We start from the raw sequence: 18,467 nt of genomic DNA on the forward strand, positions 1-18,467 counted from the left end.
AGCACGTCCAGTATTTGCTCATCTCTAAACTTTAATGGTTTATAGGTGAATTGTTCGTAAACAGTTATTCGTAAAATTAATTCTTCGTAAAACAATTCTTCGTAAATCATTTCTTCGTATACATCAATTCGTATAGTGAATTGTTCGTAAACAGGTGATAGGTTAATATTGTTTGTAAACAACTTTTCAGTTGTTACTCAGGGGCCCCGGAAGCGAGGGGCAGGGCATCATGGAGGGACAGGGAGGCAATGATGCCCTTTTAAAGTCATGTAAGCTACTGCACATTTGCAATATAACAATTTATGCTATTCGCTGTTAGCCTAATTATAACCTAGGCCAACAAAAAAATTTTGGCACAAATAAAGGTGAGAGTCATTTTAAATTATTTCAAGGCCCCTGATTCCGAAATGCACATATTTTTTGCGAATTGGCTTTAGTTTTCGAGATATTCGACAATGAAAATATTTTTGAAATCGTTAATCAAAAGCTTTCAATCAAAAGCTCAAAATAATATTCACAGCACAAATTCTGCAACACAGTAGGTTACATCATTATAACATAGCATGATGTCCTTCTTTGTATAACGGACACTTGTATCATTACTCGATAGTGAGCTGATAGATTAGCATTATCACTATACCTTGTTTTAAAAAAATTGGCCTTTCAGCAACAAAAGTACCCTTTTTCATAATCCTGCCCCCCCAGTCAAAAATTGTTACGGCTCCCCCGCTGTTACTCGTTCAGGACATTTCCTTTGAAAATGCTCAAATTTCCAATAAGTAGTTTCTTGCCCTTGTGCGTTAAGTGCACTATAATCTTTGTAATAAAGCTGGCCAACATACAAAAGTTTTGGCTTTCATTTTTCGCTGCCATTCTAAATCAGGGACTTTACAGTTACACTCTGTCTGCTCGTCTACAGCACGTCACATCCAGCACATCTCTAGCATCCTAATAAATTGTTCGTAGAGAATTGTAACTGTTTTACGAACAATTAGTATTACGGTCAATTGCATGCACGAAGAAACGCTTTACGAAGAATTGTGTTACAAAGAATTAATTTTACGAACAATTGTTTTACGAACAACTGTTTACGAAAAAAACGTCGGACACCCTTTAATTTTAGCAAGAGAAAGATGCTTGTTACCTGACGTAGCCTAGTTATTCTTAAAAATTCTTACTGGAGAATTTCAGCAGTTTGTCTGTCAATGACTTTAAGCTGTTGTGAGACAAACAATTACTTTCAAGTATCAACCAAACCAAGCAATTGGATAATTAAAGATTGTTAAGGATTTTCAAGAGTTCATTTCTGTTGTTTAGTATTCTTCAAGAGGGCAGAGCTTTTAAGCAAACGTTTTAAGATTGAAAGTGCTCCACTTCCAAATGCTTTGTGGTTTCAAGATTGGCAGAAGGCTGAAAATGACCGAGTGCGTTTTTTCAGCTGCTTTATCGCGATTTGAGTGGATCTCACGTTTACAAGCAACTTTTTATTTCCCGAAACCTTAAAGTTCGTAATATCCTCGAACTGGGAAAGCTTCTTGCAGAGCTTAATCCTGGCAGCTTCGCATACTTTTTAGAGGCTTTGAATCACTGACGCAGGCCCGGTCACCGAGATTGACAGAGTGAAGTTTCCGATTGTTGAAGTCTTGTTTCCGGGAAATTATTCCATCCATTAGATTCCGCTGAATAGAGAGCAGTCCTTAACGTGCGTTGCTCAAGCGCACACCCCGAGAGTCGAACCAGCGCCGCTTGATCTTGAAAGCTTCTTCGTTCCAGAAGTCACGCGCTAACCAACTGAGGTTGAGAGTTGGCCTCTCTGAAGTTAATAATGCCTTTTAAACAGTTTTCTTTAAAGTACAAAAAAGTAATGTAATTTCCACTGTGTGTAGGTGGTGCACGTGCTTGAGAAGTTGCGGATTTTTTTATTTTGTAAGTTTGACATTCAAACGTGCATTGCATGAGTTATGTGATATCACAAATGAAATACGACAATCAGTAACATAACAAGTCATGTATAGTCTGCCACAACAAAAGTTATACCTTCAATAAAAATAATCTACAACACAAAGATAACACTCTTCTTACAACCAAGCTTTAAACTTCACAGTGCGCAAACAGAACGAACCAAATTAATTGAAATAAAACCACCCATGGTGCTTCACAAGAGCTAGCAGCAATTTTTTATATCAAAAATAAAACTCTAATGACCTAACTTGAGTTTGTTTTTTGAAGAGATCGGTTACGAGTTGACCTTCACAGTTTTGAGTAAGACTCAAAATTATTGAGAGATCAAAATCTTTAAGAGTTAAGATTCATAACGATAGACTCACAAAATTTCAGAAATGGCTTGATGTTAAACAAAACGTGCTTTCTGGCTGTCAACACGAAACTGAGTGTCCATCATTGCGCATTTCGTGCTCTTCGACGAAGACTAGCTAACTAGGTAATGTTCGAAAGATTTTTTTGCTGAAGTTGTCAAAATTTTTCCATTTTTGCCTCACACTAACATTTCTTTCAGTAAATCCAATTTTAAATTGTTACTTGTGCGTAATCTTCGAACATTTGATGCGGTTCGGTCTCTCTCTAGTTTCAGGGACAGTCCAAACGATCCAAGAAAACGTTTTTTGTACAGTCATGGTTTTTATGGGATCTGGTTAGAAAGTAGTTCCAGTCTACCTCGTTCCTTCCATATCGAACGACTGGCCTCCGCCACTGGTTGTGTTCATTGGAGATCTCATTGCCTTAGAGCGACGTCCAGCGGAAGCATTACTGTTGTTGCTGCCAGCACCAGGTGACGCACCATTTTTGTTACTTAATTTTCTTGAATTTTTGGACCCTTTATCTTCTCCGGAGCTTCGACGTGAATTTGCATCGCCAGAACGTTGTCCTGAAAAAATAATGACGTCATCTTTTTAACTTTTCATCATTCTTCTCTAAATATTTATAGTCAGTGAGTGCTTAGACAACAAATCAACCATTTTTTAATCGTAAAAAACGATTGAATTGCTGTCAGCGTTTGATAGATGTACCTAGTGGCAGCGGCATTTAGAGAAGGAAATAATTTTTGGGGAAGGGGGTCTTCACTCTGTCAATCTCAGCTACCAAGTTTGAGTCAATATAGTTCAAAGCCTCCACAAGTTTGCAAAACTTGGCTGAGTGGTGAGAACGTCTGCGCAATGTTCGAAAGGACGTGGGTTCGACACCGCTCCAAAGCACGTGGCTGTGTCTCGGCAAGACATTTAATAGCATGCCAAAACAAAGGGAGCGACAGACTCGAAGACTATTATGTCACTTTGCTGCTTCCAGCTGTCTGTTGTATCACATCTGGGATCGCAATGTACTGTATGTTGTCGTAATGGACGCAAATAAAAACATGATTACAAAGTTCGATGAACAAAGATACAAAGCCAAAAAGAATAGTAGTTAGAAAAAGAAAACAATAGAATAACAGTGAAATGATTACCTTCATTTCCATTTGCGGACATTCCTCCTTTCGTTACTTCAACGTTTTCCTCTGGATCTTTTTCTCCGTCTGTCCTCGTATCAAGTTTATCCGCTTTCTCGTCTTGCAAGATATTGTCTTGGTTGTACCAAGCAGGCTCGGAAGTTTTTGGTTTTTCACCTGAAGCTTCGTCGTCGGTTACGTCACCGAAGTCGCCTACGTCACCAGAAAGCGGTCGATCTTCCTCGGAGGAAGCGTTTGTCGCCTGAAATTAGACATCGATATGATTAATTCGTTATAAGATTTTATTTAGCCTTTGGGGAGTGTTGGACCATAACCCTCCAAGCTGGTCAATTCTGGTCAAAGAGTGACTGTTTATTGAAAAGCCATCTTCGCCTATTTTACTCAGACGGGGTGCTAACAAGTGATATTATTCCACACTAGAGTAAGCCTTAAAGTAATGAAAATTATTGGGCAGCTTTAATTTTCCAAAATAGAACCTTCACACAGGATGCAGTTCCACATCTTTACCCAGAAATATACAACAACTAACTGGTGTCAAAAACACACAATCAACTTAATTGGCAAGAAAAAAGGAAAGAATTTCGCTCAGCAGTAGGCTACCAAAGGGTGGAAACGATAAGAAATGATATAGTGCTATAACTCCATTAAAAAATTTCATATTCAATACAAATTGAAGTTTACGGAAAGGCAACGGGTTGATTTATTGGCAGGATACTACACTCTAGTGCTCAACAACGACAATACCATGGCATTTTAGGCGCCTCAATATAAGACAGTAAGAAATGTTAAAAAATTTCACCAAAGTTCTCACCTCTAGTTCTGCTGGACCGGCAGAAGGACCAGGAACAGACAGATCTGAAGAAGGTTTCCTGGAGACAGATGGAGACTTCTTCGCATGAGCAGATCTGACTGGAGAACTTCCTGAAGAAGATGAAAAATTCTTTGAACGAGTAGACTTGACTGAAGATTTTCTAGCAGGAGAAGGAGAATTTTTCGCAGAACGATTTGTGTTTGGAGAAGGTGGATCCGAGACTACAGGTAGCTGCTTTGCAGGAGAAGCTTTGTTTGGTGAAGCTTTCTTTGATTTTCCTCTTTTCCTGCTCTTATCCAGCAGCCTTAGCCATCTCATCTTGATGTCATACCACCTACATAAATAAATTATTAAGAATTGTGACACAAAAAAAAGAATTATGACACACACAGATCAATTGTGGGAAAACAATTAAACTTGCAAAATGAAAATCAAACCTGAAGCGAACCAGCCAAGCACGAGCAAAATGTCAAAACAACGTGGAAAGAGAATTCAGATTATTACCGGTACACAAAACAAAACTTATATAAAAGTGGACAATGAGAGAAATGTGAAATCAATATTAATCATGAAAGTTCAATTCCTTCTTTTGACATCGATCCACAACTTAAGATCGGAGTAAAACCAGTCTTTAAGTTAGTCAACTAATGGTTAATATACAGTAGTTTAGAATTTCGCCTGTTTCATTAGTTACAGCAATACGATTCTGTGCACTACCATGTGCAGATTAATAGCTGATGCAGCTCCTTGAAGAAATGAGTTGCGTATGATCGACAAACGTCAAAATAAATACAGATTATAGTCACAATATGTTGCGTTACAATAGCTTATTCCACAAGAACGTGCTATGTTGTAAAGCAGATAGAAAGTCAAAAGTACGATACCATGTTTGTAAAGTAGCCGCCTGATGAATAGTCAAGAGTGTCCTTAAATATCTAAAATCAATGCGCAATCGCACCCTGATGAAATTCCATAGCCTACCTTGCGCACTGGTAGATACCCCACTCATTGAGGAACGACACTGGAGTTTTAACAAAGGTCTTTCCAGAAGCGTGATGATGCCACAGCAATGGCTGGACGTCGACGCGAAGACGCGCGAGATCCAGCTTGATGGCGCTCGTATCCTCCAGCCTCATCTTGGATTCGGAATTGATGCGAACGCCCAGGTTGGACTTTATCTCCGACGATATGTTCGCGATCTGTTTCATGCAAAATTGACAACATTTCATTTCTATGAAGACATTGAACTGCTGCAACTCAAACGCGAAGAAATTGATTTAACTTTCCACCGGTACTTTTAACAATCAGAGATAAAGAAGCTTTGCAGAACAAGAAGTAAGCTTTTGGTCTGTTCAGCTTAGTGCATATGCTTATATTTCCTTAACATCTTTATGATTAACATATCGATATAGACTACTATTCTTGAGAAATTAAACAAAATTACATTTATAGTTCTAAGTTTTATCAAATTTTAATGTTTCCTGAAAAAAAGCTGGGTTGAAAATAGATTTTGCTACAAGATAGATCTCCACTGGCGTTCATTGGATAAGGAAACAGAATAATGCAAAGAAAAAAAGTATCTTCACTTCAAACAGTCGGCTACCTGGGAGACTTCCCCTCGGACAGCAATGATGTCTCTTTCCGTGTTGGCGAGGCGAATTTTCTCTTCAATCGATGAGGAATCGATTTCTTCAAGTTGTTGGCCCATTTGACGTAGTTGCTTCTTTGTGACGTCATGGTCCTTCAACCGTGACTCTGACTCGAGCTTAACGCGAGTGTCAAAATCAGACTTCAACAAATCGAGACGCTCTTGTGCTTCGCGTAGTTTTTGTGGAAGTTCTGGAAATGAACGTGATGGAATCAGAACTACTGTAGAATGATATTTCCTTGAATATGCAAGCGACGAAATGACAAGGACCTGGCGATGGTGAGACCTTTGATGTATAAGCTTCAGCAAAACAAGGCACCAGATGAGTGAATTAATACATGCACGGGCAACAACACTTCAACAAGCAGGAACTACACTGTATCTCGGTAACCAGGACTGCGTCAGTGCTTCAAACTCTCTACAAGTATGAGAAACTACCAGGAAGAAGCTTCCAAAAGAACTTTCTCAGTCCAAAAATAAGAATTTCTAGTCAATCAAAATCGTTAGGCAGCGAAAGTTCAACTCTAGAAAGCTCAATGAATATCAGCCACCTTACCTTTTAAAACGTCACGCATTGAAGTTAATTCTTGGTCCGATGATTTTCGCCACTCGTTGGTGCTATAGAGCAGTTGATTGTGATCGTCCTTTACAGATTGTTTCAATAGATTCATCTTTGATTCCGCTGTCTCATCCTGTGAGAATGGAACAGGCTTTAACTCATTGAAGATGACGGTTTTATGTCTGTGCTAGCAACATTCCTGTACATTACTATCCAAACATTTAACCTATCATGCACGTTTTCAGCGATTACATTTTGCCACATATACCAATTATTGCAGCTGCTACTTCCTTTTTCGTTCGGGACTAGCGGATGATAACAAGAAATCTCTTAAAGCAACAAGAACAAGATTAGTATATTCAATCCATGAATATAATTGTCTGTTTTCAGCAAATAGAGAGTTAGTTAAGCATGCTATGAACTCTGACCAAAGGTGCTTGTCTGTCATCATCGTTGTTCCTTAATTGAGATAAAGCTATACTGAAACAGTAGTCCAATTATTCCATTTACTAGGCAGCTGAATGGAGAACTCTTCTTGAAATGAGTTGCTCAAGCGCACACCCCGAGAGTCAAACCAGCGTCGTTTGATCTTGCGAATTCGTCGATTATGAATTTATTTAAGTTATAAATAGTACTGTATCATACATACTATACAATATAAACACAGCAATTTCGTGAGTTTCAATATGAAACCTGAAGGAGTTATAAATATGCCTAGTGGTCCAAGTTCAACTGTTACTTCCAGAAAGCCAACGATTTTGCGGAAACACTTCAACAATCGACATGGAAGGGAGGACATAACCAAGGTATGAAAATTACGTTGGAGAACATTGAGAAACGATCTAAAGGTTAGCAATGGGAAGAGATCACCCTGACTTGTGACGTCATCATGCCCACCTGTTGCGTCAGCCTCATTGATATAGCGGTGAGTCGCGCGTCCACGTCGGTGACCGCCCGAGACAGCTTCTCTTCTTCAGATGCCAGTCGCGTTTTCACCTGAAATCATTGAAACAACGATCGAAACTTCGCTATTCTTCTTTGTCAGACTAACGCTCAAAAGACAATCTTAGCACTTTTAGTTAGTTGTTAGCAGCCTTGCCAATCTATATCCATGCGCTTTGAGTGAGTATCGAACTGAGATCCTTTAGAACGTCAGATGTTCTCAACATTTAGTCACACAGCATAGGATGCATTGCTAATCATGCAGCAACAGTTAACCAGCCCATTTTAATGATGAGAAATCGATTTCGCTACAATTGCATCTTCAGTCAGACAGGGCACAAAATCGCTGGGATCAAAACCTTTTCTCTAACCATAGTTTGTTTTATTTATTCCGTCATTATCGGCTTCAACCATAGGGTTACATGAACATACCTGTGAGAGGACTTGTTCTTTGTCTTGACTTACTTGTAGTTGTACCCCACCTAATGCTTGTTGTACTGCGGAAATGGCAACTCTGAGTTGCTCTTGTACGCCTTCTATTTGTGACGTGACTTGACTTGTCTGCACTTCTCTTTTCGTGATTTCGGCAAGTAGAACTTTCTCGAGAGCTTTCCTTCAAACACATTATGTTTTCATAAAGCTTGATCGATGTCAGTCAGTATTATTTGGCAGGATCCTTGCCAAAATTTTTATAGGCCTACCAAATTTCACACAAACCTTAGGCCTAATATAAGAAAGGAAAGGTGGGCCACAGACAAGGCCGATCAAATAAGATAAAACAACCCTACCAGTTGTGAAAAACCACAGCGAGCTTGCCGAACAAAACGCTGCATATTAAATGATATAGCCTACATTTGATAATGACGACACAATACCTGAAAGGCGTCTCACATGTCCTTGCATCGTGAATGAAACAGTGTTACTCTATCGCTTATAAAGACTTTGTTGTATTTCAAAATTACAAACATTTTTTGTTTAAACATCGTGATCACGCAAGTTGATAATATTCAATTACGGACTGTTTAATACTTCATTACATTTTACCAACCTATCGTGACTTGACTTCTCTCCTAGCAACATCAAATAGTCGTCAATCTTCTTCATGTTAGAGGATTGCTTCGCGCGGTCGCTTCTTCTCATCTCCTTCATCGCTTCTATCTCCTCCAAGTAGAGCCTCTGCTGCATACCCCACCTGGTGTGAAAGAAAGTTAGAATAGTAGCTTATGCATTAGACTTGGTGTACAAGGACTTGGTATACAAGGTGTATGTTGTGAAAACAAAAATCCTCACTTTAACGTTTATTTTGCTAAAAGCCAGCTAGGTTGCAAACAAAAATCAAACCCAAGTCAGTACTAAAATAAGGTATTCAAGACAGACTTAAGGCAACACAGCAACAAATAATCAGCAAATGCAAATGTTACTCAAAGCAACGTCACGTCAGTGTACAAGGATTTTTCCCAGGGGATATTGACGCATGCATTAATTCCAGCAAGTTAAAATTTCAAGAAGTCTGTTTTGACTAAATTTTTTATTCTCAAGCATAGGTAGTTACAAGCATAACTTTTTAACGGAGCAAAATAGCTTTAATTCTTCACATAGTTACAAAGAAAGCAAAAACAGCTAATTCAGCGAATTCGATTCCAACCTTGCTTCTGTTTCTTCCCGGAGTTGTTTCTCAAACTCTAATCTCGACATTTCCTCTTGCTGGAAGAGCTTCTCGATATCGATAAACTTCTTGACAGCCTCCTCCCGGAGTCGGACTTCTTTTTGAAGGAGCTTCTCGCTCATCTCTTCAACCGCTATCTGTCACATACAAAAGAAAAATATGCCTTCTTATTATAATAATATATGATAATAGATCATTACCAAAAAACTATGTAAATTTCAATTATAGTTCTAGTCCAACAATGGGTATTATATAACTACGGAATGGCCCGTTTCGGTGAGTCCGATTCGGTGAGTCCGATCCCTATTCGGTGATTTTTTCAATTTTCTTTTTTTTTAATTATCTGGCACCGTAGCCTAATTATCATTGCCGTTTTAGGGTGAGGGGTTAAGGTTAGGGGTTACAGGTTATGAACTCACCGAATAGTAGCAGACCCATATAACTATCCACAAAACAATGCTTCTTCTTATACAGTATGGCCTATTGTATTGTTATGAAACAAGAGCAGCATAATAATGCAGACAGATTCATTGTAGTCATCTATGCCGATGTTAACAGAACGCACATTCCTCTGATGCAATAATTTTTTACGAAAAATTAAGGTCTAACTTCCCAGCTTGATTGTAAAAGAACAAACCATTTATCGCAAAGTATTACGTAGAGAATAGTCTACACAAATGTATAAAAACTATGGTCGATATTTATGTCTCTTTGTTTGCAAAAACCAACAAAACCGTTCAGGATTGAAATAGGTCTCTCCCCATTTTATAAAACTATCAATACTTTTGTTGAGATTAACAAAAAATTAAAGTCTTGAGTAAATTTAGCAACTTTCATGACATTTGTAATTTCATATTCTGCTGGACCTGGATTTTACTTTGCAGTTTGATTCTTTCGTTTGCCTCCGTGTGATGTTGCTCTTGTCTGGACTTCTCTATGGACTGCATCTCCTCCTGTCTCTGATGGGACACATTTGCGATGTTTGACTGAAGATCCGTGATCTTCAATGATAACTAAAGAAAGACAAGACCTTGATAGTGAAATGTAAAGTAGTTTCTCTGGGTTTGGCTTTGTTTTCATCATATTAATGTTCTCTTTGTACAATATGTTCACACTATTAATGTACGCATCTGCCTTTGTAAAACAGACGGTCTGGCATGTTTATAATAATAAAACAGTTTTTGTCGCTGTACAACAGCTAAAATCATTTCCCAACATAAGTTAAACATCATATTGCACATCATCATGCAGTAAGTAGGTTTATTTACTCTGAGTTATTTTCAATGCTGTACGCTAAAAATTAACAGCTTCATCATTCTGTGTCTCATCTGTTGCATGGTTGTGGGCTTGTGGAAGAACACCCCTGACCTCTTCCTAGGGTGTAATAAATTGGATGGGCGTAGTTGCTGAAGGAAAGGCATGTGAGGGAAAGAAACTGGCCACCCTACTGTAGTTAGTGCTGAAAGCTTAGTGTGTTGAGAACCTTATCTTTTTATCACAATGCTTGAAATCAAGTATGGGACCACTTTTACCCACCTGTTGCATTTGAGATCTTGCACTGTTTTCGTTTTGGGCCATTCTATTCTTCATCTCCGCCATTGCATCCCGCGCTTCCGTCATCCGGGATTCCAGCAGACGCCTACGATACCAAATATAAAAAAAATTACCAAAAACTAACCAGAACCCTCCTAGGAAGGTCCATGCCATCTTATTTGTCATATCTAGTTTGTCGACCAAACCAACTTCAACAGTGGCATAGCTAGAGCTTCCATTATCCGAAAAGGATTAAACTTTCTGCGCCTCTCACGACAAAAGTCATTATTGTTACGCTCTGTGCATTGCTTCATGGAATGCAAAGTCTACAGGGCACCGCCTGATTATACGCCAATGACAGATATTTTCCACTACCCCCTTAAAAACTTTCTTTCTGCTTAACAACAAAGAAATTATACCTTAGTTGCAAGTTGTTCTGTTCAGCTAGAGAGTTGCTATCTTTCTGAATCCGGGCGTGTTCCTTGGTTTGTTTTATTTCATCTTCCGTTCGCTTGGAGCGCTGGATCGTTTCGTTTTGTAGCTGAGATAATTCCATCGTCTGCAAAACCAATTGAAGTTACAATTACAATGCAACAACAATATCTACCAACACTCTCAAAGATTCTCTTGTAGTGTGCTGACCGTTTATAAATATTAAGATGAAAGTAGTGCGCTTAGGGTTAGTAGCCAACAATTCTATGTTTAGTTTTAAACAAGAAATTGAAACAAATTAAACAAACTAACTGACAATCACCAGCCAGCAAAAAAACTTTTTCAAATCTAATTAAAGCTTTCATTATCTATGCAAGGCCTTTAGGGCTTAAAATATATGAATATGTGACGTATAGCACAAAATTTAGTTTTCTTGTCCTCAAGTTCACTTAAAAATATATACCATCGAGCATAGGCCTGAAACGATAAAAAAGTACCTGGATTTCGAGCTTCTTCTTTAACTGATGATATTCATCTGTCATTAACTCTGCCACCCTGTCGCTTCGCTCCCACTTTCTCGACAATTCATCTATCCGGTGACGGAGATCTCCAGTTTGAATGATCTGTGAATCTTTTTGCGATTCCGCGTCCTTCTGAGCGCTGAATACGATCTAAGCAAATATTTGTTGTGATTTCGTCTCATTGTGATTGCAAAGCTGCGAAACCATCAATGTTGTTACAAAAGTATGTTTCAGCCCGAAAATAATCATTCCCAACAATCATAATAATCAATCCGAAATTGCAAGCTAAAAAGCCATGTTTGGATAAAGTTTCTGTATAAACGTTTTCCAGGATGTTACCCACCAGGCTACAAAGCCAAACTGCTAGGGTTAAAAAGCTTCAAAGTTGTACAGATGTTATAAATCTTCAGTTTACTTGTTCGAGTTTCTTCGCATGGAGGGTAACGTTATTGACGTTTTCACGTTCTTGATGCAGTTTTTCCTCGGCTTTACGCAAGCGTGACGTCAGCTGACCGATGACATCATTACTTGCACGTATTGTATCCATGAGATCTCTTTGAATTTTCTTTTCGTCTCTTGCTGCTTCTTTCTTTGCGTAGTCGTCAGCTCTCACATTACCCTGCAGTCTGTAAACCTACAAAAGCCTCAGAAGTCAGAGCAGTTAATGGACATATGAAATCTCATATCTTTTAATACACCGAAAATACCAGCAGCCTTTTCTCGAAAAGAAATTTACCAGATCAACAAGGGCTTGATTTTAAACGTATTAAACTTTTCAAGGTTTTGCCACTTTTTCACGTTGATTGACATGCTGGCAGTAGCGTTGGCAGGGAAGTCCAGGGGTACTTTAGGACTTGGCATAATTTGAGGAGCCCAAACGTTTAAAGAAATTGTTCGCATATAATGCGTTTTTCTTAAATAAGTGTTTGATGTAGTGCTGAGGATCTCATTGATACTAGACTCAAATTATCCTCTCAACGTCCCAGAGTGCTGGTAGCCTATTGTAGATAACGCTACCCTTTTTCGTTTTGTACAAGTTTTGGACAAAAAAATAAATGATTTCATAATATCATATATGATATTAATACTCCACAACGCTACAGAATTTAAATCTATTTCTATTTGTGGTGCTTTACAACTTTCTAGTGAAAGTTATCGCGTGTGCTTTATCAGTATCTCAAATTTTAGCACTTATCATAGAGTTAGACCGAGAGCCTACGACAGAAGATTTCACCCCATAAAGTACAAAAGGTTTGACCCCTTGAAGTTACTAGGGTCAACCATGTCACTCACAAAAAGTATGGAAGATTGACAGCACCGGGTGGATCTGGACGCTAGAGCCCCCTAAAAAGCCCAAAAAGGGGGTTAATTTCACCCCATAAGGTACATGGACCAAACTTGGTGAATACGAAGTTTTATGTCAGGACATCACAAAAATATCAAATCTAACAATATTTTCGAGTGGAAAGGTGATGTAAGACCCCCCAAAGTGACCCCCCGGGGGGTTAATTGCACACCAGAAGGTAGGCTACATGGACTAAAGTAGGTTAAATCGAAGTCTTATGTCAGGATATCACAAAAATATCAAATCTAACAATAGTTTTGGGAGGAAAGATGATGTAAGACTCTCCCAAAGTGACCCCCCGGGGGGTTAATTGCACACCATAAGGTAGGCTACATGGACTAAAGTAGGTTAAATCGAAGTCTTATTTCACGGCATAACAAAAATATCAAATCTAACAATATTTTCGGGTGGAAAGGTGATGTAAGATGTCATCAAAGTAACCCCCAGAAGGTTTATTTCATCATAGAGTACATGGACTAAACGTGGTCAAAACGAAGTCTTATAGGTCCTAGGACACCACAAAATATCAAATCTAACAATACTCTCAGTTGGGAAGATGATAAAAGACCTACCCAAAAGTGAATCTTCTCCTATAATTTAATTTACTTCATTCCTTACTCGAACCAACCTTGGTGTAACGGTAGTGCTATGCCAGGACAGTACCAATGGATTAAATCTAAAAATATTTATATATAGGCATGGCCACCTGGAGATGCGGCCTGATTTGTCACATTTTGCAGATTTTGATTACAGCTACTGCTAGTGCTTGACTGACATTTTTTGAGATGTTTTTACTTTTTGCGGCTTCCTAATGATATAAAACCTTTTTTTTGCCTTGGGGAAGCAATAGCAAATGAGAAAAAGTAAGTTGAAAAACGCTAAATCAGACTGTTATTGAAAAATTAACAGTCTGACTAAAATCTTCGAAATCAAATTTTCTTTGTTTTTCATCATGTGAGGATGTTAAAACTTATTGTGTCATCTGGGGAAAAGAGTAAAGAAAGCGTAAAAATCTAATTTTTAGAAAAAATTATTTAAACGTTCGCCCAAAGTTAGAAAAACCTGGAAATTTCTGCAAAATGTGACAAATCAGGCCGTATCTTTAGGTGGCCATGATATAGGTTTTGGTGAAATACATTCACAAGCTGTCCCATGATGCATGAAATGAAACTATAGCCTACTTTACAAAAAGTTTTTGTATAAATCATATTGAGTCAATCGAAAAAAGGCCACAGGACATGACAATACATGGCTTTGTAACACCAAAAACAGAAAGTACATAAGAAGCATATAGGCTACAGTCATGGGCGCCGATCGCTTTCTAAGATTGGTGGGGACATTTACTAGGAAAGAAAGGGCAGACGAGCGAAGCGAGCTGAAAGATTGGGGTTTGTTCAACAAACAAACAAATGGGGCTACAGTAGATAGGCTACAAGTCTAATGCGATGTATTTTAATTGTCAGTGTCAGCATTGGACAGCAGAAGTCCAAACACTGCAACTCGGCAACGAGTCTCCGGCGAATTAAAAACGAAGTCCTTGGTTGATCCTTGGCTTGTAATGAAGGTTGATCGAATTCAAAACTTTATTGTGCACATAGCAGACCATTGCATGATTTGGCCGTTTCTGTGTCATGGTAGATCGTAACAAAGTTTTGATACGTCGCAAAGTTGAAAATGAGCGTTCAGCTGAACACGAGCGGGCTGGTGATATGAGCAAAAGTTCCACTTGCGGAAACATTTGCCGGACAGCGGATGGTATCTTCTTGAATATCATTCGAAAATCTTGTGCAAGGGACTCTGTGTCAAAGAACTGAAGATAATAATCGTCTACCAAATGTGATTGTAGCTTTCCACTAAAGAGTGATTCTTGTAGAATTTTGTAGTGCTCAAGATCGGTCGACTTGAAATAGTCAGTAAGATTTTGCTGCGAGCTGTCAATGACTGCAAAATACTCTGACCGATCGATCTTGAAGTTTAGGAGGTTGACCATGGCCATGTCCAATGTCCATACTGAAGACGATTTGGAACGTGACAAGTCTTTTAAAAATTGGGTAGGGTAAGAGTTTTTTCAATTGAAAAAAAGCTGCCTGCCAGCCTTCCAACTGCTGATTTTCCTATATACAATTTTTTGCCAAACCGGTAAAGACATTTCAGCAGCTCTTAACCTCAATGTAATAATAAGTGAAAAAATAGCTTTTTTCTTATACAAAAGTAACACAAGCTACACTTACTGCACTACATGCTTGTACGACTCTTTCAAAGTAATTCTAAAACTCTGCAACTGTGTGGCCCTGGCGTAACCAAATTAAATACAATTTGCGAGTTACACCAGGGTTTCTCTGCCTAATAAAACATTTCTACTACGGTTGGGGCTTCCTCGCATGAAACAAAAATGTTGTCCCCTCCTTTCAATATATTTTAAACGTTTGACTGGTAAAATTGTGACATTCGGGTAATATTTTCCCTTTTACGTTACAAAAATAATGTAAAAAGATGATGGAGACATGTAAAAAGATGGTGGGGACATGTCCCCACTGTCCTATAGGGATCGGCGCCGTGGCTACAGTAGCCAGAAAATTGATCCAAGATCTTGATACGACCACTAAATGTTGACTTAATTGAACAACTGACTATCCAAATAAGACGAAGAATAAGACGAAGAAAGTGAAAGCGACAGCAGTGACAATGAAGAATAGGCTAAAGAAACGACCGTTTATTTTGTGGTGTCCTATAAGACTTCGTTTTGACCACGTTTGGTCCATGTACTCTATGGCGAAATAAACCCTCTTAGGGTTATTTTGATGACATCTTACATCACCTTTCCACCCGAAAATATTGTTAGATTTGATATTTTTGTTATGCCGTGAAATAAGACTTCGATTTAACCTACTTTAGTCCATGTAGCCTACCTTATGGTGTGCAATTAACCCCCTGGGGGGTCACTTTGGGGGAGTCTTACATCATCTTTCCTCCCAAAACTATTGTTAGATTTGATATTTTTGTGATGTCCTGACATAGAACTTCGTTTTCACCAAGTTTGGTCCATGTACCTTATGGGGTGAAATTAACCCCCTTTTTGGGCTTTTTAGGGGGCTCTAGGGACCAGATCCACCAGGCGCGGTCAATCTTCCATACTTTTTGTGAGTGACATGGTTGACCCCAGTAACTTCAAGGGGTCAAACTTTTTGTACCTTAATGGGGTGAAATCTTCTGTCGTAGGCTCCCAGACTAAGTAGGCTACACAGCCCATATTTGGTTGACGTTTTTGTATGTTCAAAAAGTTTGCGTTTCTAAAAATTAGTAGGCTACAGTGAATAAAAGTCAAAATTCTATAATTTAATTCTTTACTACAGTAAATTTATTAATTACTGTACAATAGCCTACATGGTTATATCAGGCATTCCAATCATGTGTCCATCAATGACCTAAACCAGTGGAACCTGGTTGAAAGCAAAGTTTCTTTCTGTCTTACTAACCTCTTCCAAAATAGCTTTGTTCGCTTCTTCTAAAACCCCTATTCGGGTGCTAATTTGATGAATGGGTGAAGCTAACGCGTCTTCGCTATCTCTGGATCTAAGATATGAAATCAGTGGTCAAACAATTTGTTGCTATACGTTTACCAAACTGTACTATTACCAGACTGTAGCCTACTTTAATCAGGCTGCAAATATTTTCGGAGATATTTCGTAGCCTAATTATCCAGCCAAAGAATTGAACTAAAGGGAATCATACTTGCTTAATTTTTGGAAAAAATACTTTGATCTTGCAAGGATATACAGATGATGTGTTATAGGCTAGCAATTACGTGAAGATGTACTTACGCTTAACCTTCAAATGAGGCCACATTCGCAGTCCAAGGCTAAGCAACAAAGCTGTTTTCGATTGACAGGGTTAGCAGCCTACAATCCTACATCACAAAACGGTAGCCTACTGTAAACTTATTACAAAAATGTAAGAAACTGTGTTAAAAGGGGCTACATTTCAACTTACTTGATGGAAGATAGTGTATTCCAGTGTCTTCCGTTGTTTCTTATATTTGATTTGGGTGCTGACAAAGGTACAAGTTGTCTGTTGTCATCATCCAAAGTTGCAAGCGTAGCCACAAAATCATTGCCTGCTAAGCTTGCAGTGCCTGTACGAGACGACAGACCAGGCAGTACGGCTAACCTATGCCTACCAGCCATTGAAATTTAGAAACTGGACAATTTTTTTTTAAGTTTTCCTACTTCTTCCTGACAAAATGACAACTGACAAATGAAAAATATGACGTGGCGACAAAGTGTGCTAACTTTAAAATGAAATATTGACTGTTTTGTCACAATGATCAGCTTTCAATTAAGTTGGTAAGCTGCTACAATGCGACCAACTTTAGGAAGGAACCCTTTGCCTCAAAATGTTACTTTTAAAATCACAAAGAATACTTCTTCCTTGTAAGCACTATCAAACTATTTTATTAATTTCATTTACAAAAATAAAATAAACAGGGTGACAGATGTGATTGTCCACTACGCAACATGCAAATACGTTACAAGGTGTCATAATAAATTGAAAAAATCGATAGTCTACTAACATAAACAGTTATTCAAATGCGATACAGTATCTATAAAAACTCAGCTATAAAGTAAAAATTCTTTCACTGAAATTTATCTCTTTGGAGAAATTTCTTCTCGTTTAAGAACCACTGATTTAAGTATTTGTTCCACAGTTTTGTGGGATGTGCCTCTTACCTTGCCACAGGTAACTAAACTGTTTTTATCTTCAGTGCTACTAGGCTAAGATCAAAACAGTTTCGTTTTTCGAAACGTTTGCTGAACATAAGTGTTGTGTCTTCATTTTGGGCTATTTGTTTTTTAAACAGATCGACAGGCTTTCAAAACCTTTTTAACCTTTTGCTCAATAACTTTTAATATATTTTTATAGCGGTAGGTGTTGCTAGCTTCTTGCTTGTGATAATAATACCCTACATACTTACTTAGCAGTGCATTATACTTTGCCATTGCTACATTTAGTTTATCATGCGTAAAGTATATTTTCTTCTCCAATACACAACTAATCTGCTTTAAGCTATACCGTATGTAGTCGCTTAAAAATTCGACCTATGCTAACAACTTGTTTCAATCCAACTGAATACTAAATGTAACTTAATACCAGGGCTTTGTCAACATCTTACAAAAGCCAATTGATGGAATACCACGTTACAATACCATGGTATAGATTTTGGGGTCATAAAAACTTACTACATTTCCAACGATTATCGTAAATGGTTTCGTTTTCGCTCTTTCGTTTGGTTGAAAATATTAAAAGTATAACAAAACCTGCCATAGCATGACTGTGTGTTATTTGATGATTTGCGGCTAACTAAAACAAAGGTTAGCCTACATCTGTACAATGTGTCTGAGCTTGCCTGTTACAGTCTGTGAAGACAAAGTTTGTTTCAAAAACATTAGATTAAGTTGAATGAAATACACAACACTGTGAAAGATGACGCTTTTAACGTTGGCCGATGTTTAAGCAACGTAAAAGTAAAGACTGAGAATACCTCGTAAG

At 38.3% G+C, this 18,467-nt stretch overlaps 1 protein-coding gene across 1 annotated transcript; it reads right to left on the reverse strand.

The window, feature by feature from the left end:
- Positions 1 to 1,899: 1,899 nt before the first annotated feature.
- On the reverse strand, positions 1,900 to 17,154 carry LOC145781146 (coiled-coil domain-containing protein 154-like). The gene is made up of 17 exons (XM_082592910.1): positions 16,911 to 17,154; positions 16,397 to 16,493; positions 11,991 to 12,209; positions 11,552 to 11,725; positions 11,042 to 11,181; positions 10,626 to 10,728; positions 9,956 to 10,102; positions 9,069 to 9,226; positions 8,472 to 8,615; positions 7,856 to 8,036; positions 7,379 to 7,477; positions 6,479 to 6,614; positions 5,878 to 6,113; positions 5,256 to 5,473; positions 4,275 to 4,608; positions 3,461 to 3,704; positions 1,900 to 2,884 (listed from the first exon to the last, which is right to left on the reverse strand). Exons 1-17 carry the CDS (start codon positions 17,102 to 17,104, stop codon positions 2,670 to 2,672), a joined length of 3,039 nt encoding a protein of 1,012 aa, XP_082449036.1. The 5' UTR covers positions 17,105 to 17,154; the 3' UTR covers positions 1,900 to 2,669.
- Positions 17,155 to 18,467: the final 1,313 nt, after the last annotated feature.

This window comes from Aplidium turbinatum, chromosome 12, assembly GCF_918807975.1.
Source record: "Aplidium turbinatum chromosome 12, kaAplTurb1.1, whole genome shotgun sequence".
In the NCBI taxonomy this organism is placed as follows: Eukaryota; Metazoa; Chordata; class Ascidiacea; order Aplousobranchia; family Polyclinidae; genus Aplidium; species Aplidium turbinatum.

Bases quoted from the DNA above. Each gene is read 5' to 3' on its own strand.
- LOC145781146 (XM_082592910.1), bottom strand. From the start codon at position 17,104: ATGGCTGGTAGGCATAGGTTAGCCGTACTGCCTGGTCTGTCGTCTCGT. The intron at 12,210-16,396 runs GTTAGTAAGACA...AGGCTTTTGTAG, and splicing joins ACAAAGCTATTTTGGAAGAG to GTTTACAGACTGCAGGGTAA. The intron at 6,114-6,478 runs GTAAGGTGGCTG...GTTCATTTCCAG, and splicing joins AATGCGTGACGTTTTAAAAG to AACTTCCACAAAAACTACGC.